This window comes from Carassius auratus, chromosome 27 (genome assembly GCF_003368295.1).
Source record: "Carassius auratus strain Wakin chromosome 27, ASM336829v1, whole genome shotgun sequence".
In the NCBI taxonomy this organism is placed as follows: domain Eukaryota; kingdom Metazoa; phylum Chordata; class Actinopteri; order Cypriniformes; family Cyprinidae; genus Carassius; species Carassius auratus.
This window is the reverse complement of record NC_039269.1, coordinates 11,988,755-11,993,411: the sequence shown is the minus strand read 5'-3', so window position 1 is coordinate 11,993,411 and position 4,657 is coordinate 11,988,755. Positions and strand designations below refer to the sequence as shown.

Here is a 4,657-nt window from a genome sequence, read left to right as displayed (position 1 = left end):
ATTTTACACAGGAAAGGCAGGAAATGTGAAGTGAAGACTTTGCTGTTCCACAAACAACAGAGTAGCAACCCCAGCCTTGGAGAGGATCCTGTGTGCCACAGTGCTGAGCAGTCTGGGACTGAAAAAAGAGACAGACAGAGTGAGAGAGGAGGGTTCATGGAATTGGGGAGTTGGATAGACATAGAGAAAGACATAAGAAAAGTCAAAAGGAAGAGTGAGTGGACGAAAGATTTGAAGGGGAGAGACTGTGTCCTCTCTCGTCTCCCCTGTATCTCTAAAGGAAGCTATGGCAGACAACAGCACTCATCCTGTTTTGGAAATACTGAAGTCCTTCGGATTGAGTAAGATATTTTACCATCTTTACACACTTTATAAAGGGTTAAATCTTGCATACGAATGAACTTACAATATTGCAATGTCAACTTTCTACTTCTAAAAAAGATATGGAAAGTGTAGAAAATGGTGTGTCGAGTCTTTTAAAAGAACTTATTTCTCAACAGAAATGCAGACAGTTATTACTAGCAGCAAAAACGATATTGGCAAAAAAAATACAAATAATAACCCGGCCAGTGTGCTGTTTTTTCCATTTAGTTTCTTCAAATGTAATTTCCAGATGATCTTTCACTCTGGGCTGTGATTCCTTTCGCTAAGGGAAAAAATTGCATATAAAAATCCACATTATTTTACACACAAGTCTCTATAAAGACTTGTGAAGAAAGAAGAATATGTAGAATAGTTGTGTGCTGTGGTTAAAAATATAATTTCTACAATTTGTCAATCAAATATATTACTAAAACAACATTGGCTCTTTTTAAAACAATTTTGAATTGAAAATTCACATATCAAAACAAAAAGGACCTTAAATGGCCTGTTCCAGAAAGAAGCCGTGTGCTAATGAAACTGGTATTTCTGTAGACAATGGAATGCCATAACAGGAAACTTCCTAAAATTCAGACTATTTCATTCATTTTTCCCGTAAAGGATACGAACACATTGGGTGTGTCTTCTAGTGTGGAATTTTGTGCCGCCCACTTTGATTTGTCAGGATAGGTCCTCCCTGACCTTTGAACTCCTGGTAGTTTCTCTCTAATGATACTGCAGAGCTCAGTATTTCTGTCATGGGAGTAAAAGGCCGTCAACACTTCATTTGCTTTCTGAAATATACAGAATCCTTGTTCAGGGATTACAGGGAACCAGGTGTTTAACATCACGTTCGATGAAAAAAAAACAATATTATTATTTTTAGAGACTGGTTGGCATTACAGGTCATTTCTGTCAGTAATTTTCTGATAAGTTTGTCTCCCTCAATGTAAACTTTATTTTGGTGCCCCTAGTGCAGTTTGCCAAACAATTTCAAGCATCTTAAATGTTTTTAGATATAACCTAACATTAAATGTTTACGTGATGTTTCTGTGAACTCCCTGAAACTGCAGAATAAAGTGACACACAAACACAGTATGACGTTCCTGTTGCTACTATTGCTATGGTTACTTCCTAAAATGAACGCTTGTCAACGCGCACATACTTATTAAGTGTCGTCAAAAACTATAGAATAGAATAGAATAGAAAAAAAAACAAAAAACTTTTGCGTTAAAAATGTAAACCGCAGGACAGTCTATTGTTGTTTACTCACAATAATTGAAAATGTTAATTAAATAAATAAAAATGTAGATTCATTAAAAAATATCTTCCTGCATTTCGGACTGCCAACCAATTCGCAAACAGACGCTCACTGTGACGTGAGACCCCAGCATCTTGGAAGACATTTGCCGAGAATCTTTTCCTTCCTTGCAAGCTTCAATATGTTGCCAACAGTTCCGTAAAAAAGCCTGCCCTATGGAATCGTCCCGCTTTTAAGGCATCAAAGAAGCATTCCATACTAAAGCTATACAGAATGCAGTTTGCCCCGTATTCGCAGGTGTATGACCACCAAACAATACGAATAAATAACAAATTCTTAATTGATAAGTAATCATTCTTTTTCGCGCAAATCAGTATTTCATTTGCGAACATAGTTTTGTTTATAATTGAAAGTGTTATCTGCAGTGTTGTAGTCGAGACCAGCTCATTCGAATCCGAGTCCAGATCGAGTCCAGAGAGGGTCGAGTCCGAGTCAAGACCGAGTTCAGAGAGGGTCGAGTCCGAGTCAAGACCGAGTTCAGAAAGGGTCGAGTCCGAGTCAAGACCGAGACCAGAGAGATTGGATCTTTGACAAGACCGAAAGAAATCTTCAAGAGTATGTAAAATGTTTGGTGGAAACAATAAAGGTTAAAAGGGCCACATAGTATGTGGTGTAAAGGTAATTTTATTAGTATTATGAAGTGTTACTTGTCAATATTAAGTGCTCATTTTCACATAACACCGTTGTACCACTATACACATCCATATAACCTTTCTAGTACACATAATATTACTGTACGACTCTATATTGTAATTCTACATAACACTTCTAGTACAAGTAACATTACTGTACCACTATACCTGTAAATGTTCAACTGTAACAGCTTTTACATAACTTTTAACCTTGAAGCTTAACTAATGACTGCTAATATCCTTACAATGTATTGGATTATGTGCACTTTAGATGTTGTGAAGATTACAGATGGGCATAATTACTTTTCAAAAAAAATAAGTGAGGAGACCATCCAGCTACCCAACCGAGCACGATGTGGTCTCATGATCAATCCACCCCAACTAAAAACTCTCTCTACTGGCGCAGAGGAAGCGGGGACTGACAACAGTTACCATTTCATCACTTTCTGTAACAGCAACGGATAATCTACTGCTAATTTCCCTGGATGGTGCATTTTAATGCAGGGTAAAATACACACTAGTCGAAGTTTTTTTAGTTACGGAGGCAGGAGGGTAACTTAAGGCCGGTGACACACTGGCTGCGTGGCGTCTCTACTGCGTGCCAGAAGCGTGGTGGCTGCTTCGCGTTTTCTGTGTCTTTACACACCAGAAGCGTGCCTGCACGCGGCGCTTGGTGCACTGCTGCTACTGTAGGTGACATATAGAGGGAGGCCGCCAAAAAAACAGGCTCTTTATTTTTTTTATTACAATATCAAATTTTTTTTTTTTTTTTTTTACACACCTACTGATAAGACACCGTCAACAGTATTGACGGCAAAATAGAGTATGTTTGACAGGTGCAATATTTGAAAATCGATCATTATTAATTTATTTTTAAAATTACATTTATATCTGAATTTATGTCAACCTATAGACTTTCAAATATCAAAATGTCATGAATTAATATGTATTTGTGTACAAAATGACATATAAACATATTTTCCTAGTATATTTTGCCTGGAAACGCTTCCAACATGCACGCGTGTCGCTTGAAAAATAGGCGTCGTTTCTATTTCTAGCATGCGCGCGTTTTCCGCGCGGCTCGAGCCGCGCCTGGGACGCGCGTCTCACGCAGGCAGTCTGCAAGATCTAACCTGTTAACATGGGAGCCGAATTAAAAACAGACACGCCACGCAGCTGAGGCGCTTGCGCCACACATCCAGTGTGTTGCTGGCTTAACGTCTCACGTCAAAAGAAAATCACCAGTCATTGGATGTGTCAATCATACATCAATTTAAATAAACATTAACATACAGTAATAATCATGAAATATTTGGATTGGGACTCGAGTGGACTCGGGCATAAGTCCGATTCCTAATATGTTCGAGTCCGAGTCAATACCGAGTCAAAATGCACACGAGTCCATGACAAGACCGAGACCATTAAAATACGGTCTCGAGACCGAGTCCAAGACCGAGTCCGAGTCTCGAGTACTCAACACTGGTTATCTGGTCTTTAATAAGCAACTCTGTGGCCACAGTAGGCTACTTGCTTAAAGTCATGTTTCTACTTATTTTATTTCTTTCCTTTCTCCAGGGGATGTGATTCTGGCCTTCTGTCTTTCTATGGTTGTTGGTCTTGTGCTGGGAGCTCTGGTCTATATGATCTTGATCTGGATGTCTCGTCGACGAGCATCAGCCACCATCACACGTGTACCCATCCATAAATCCCGCTCCACCACCCGTTCATCCTCGCCACGCTCTCGGCCAGGCTACAGTCGACACAGCAGTGGCTATGACCAACGCGGCAATAACAATCTGGCCAGTGCTGCCTTCTCCTTCCATCGGCAGACCTCACCCTCACTGATAGACTATGGTGACTCACCAGGGCGCAAGTCGAGCTTCCGGGCCTCTACTTTTCATCCTCTTCTCCAGTGTAGCCAGATTGCTCGTGAGGCAGAAGAGGGTACCCAAGGCAGCCTGCCACGGACCCCCACTCTCACTACCAACCCTGGGGCGCCTGGATCCATCAGCACTGTCAGTTCCATGGTCACTCCACCCCAGGCCAGAACCAGACCAGATTCCTTCTGGGGCAACAGCAATCTAAAGGCCTTAAATGCTGGCCAGACTCCACCACCTGCCTATGAGAGCATCATACGTGCCTACAAAGAGACGACCACGTGAAGGAAGGCGAGATGCTACAGTGATAGGGGGAAGATAAATGTATTAATAAACTTGGACTAGAACATTGGACCACTGAAAGCAGTATGGATTTCTTAAACTGATATGGCCAGTTTTCAATGTGTGTATATGTGAATATTTCTGTTTTTTTGTACTCTTTTAAAAATAAAGGTTCTTTATTAGGA

General features: G+C 40.6%; 1 protein-coding gene across 1 annotated transcript; it reads left to right on the top strand.

Moving 5' to 3' along the window:
* Positions 1 to 4,657, top strand: LOC113045512 (myc target protein 1 homolog). Its single transcript, XM_026205919.1, has 2 exons — positions 1 to 341; positions 3,889 to 4,657. The coding sequence occupies exons 1-2, from the start codon at positions 287 to 289 to the stop codon at positions 4,473 to 4,475; spliced, it is 642 nt and encodes a 213-aa protein (XP_026061704.1). The 5' UTR covers positions 1 to 286; the 3' UTR covers positions 4,476 to 4,657.

Bases quoted from the DNA above. Each gene is read 5' to 3' on its own strand.
- LOC113045512 (XM_026205919.1), top strand. From the start codon at position 287: ATGGCAGACAACAGCACTCATCCTGTTTTGGAAATACTGAAGTCCTTC. The intron at 342-3,888 runs GTAAGATATTTT...TCCTTTCTCCAG, and splicing joins ACTGAAGTCCTTCGGATTGA to GGGATGTGATTCTGGCCTTC.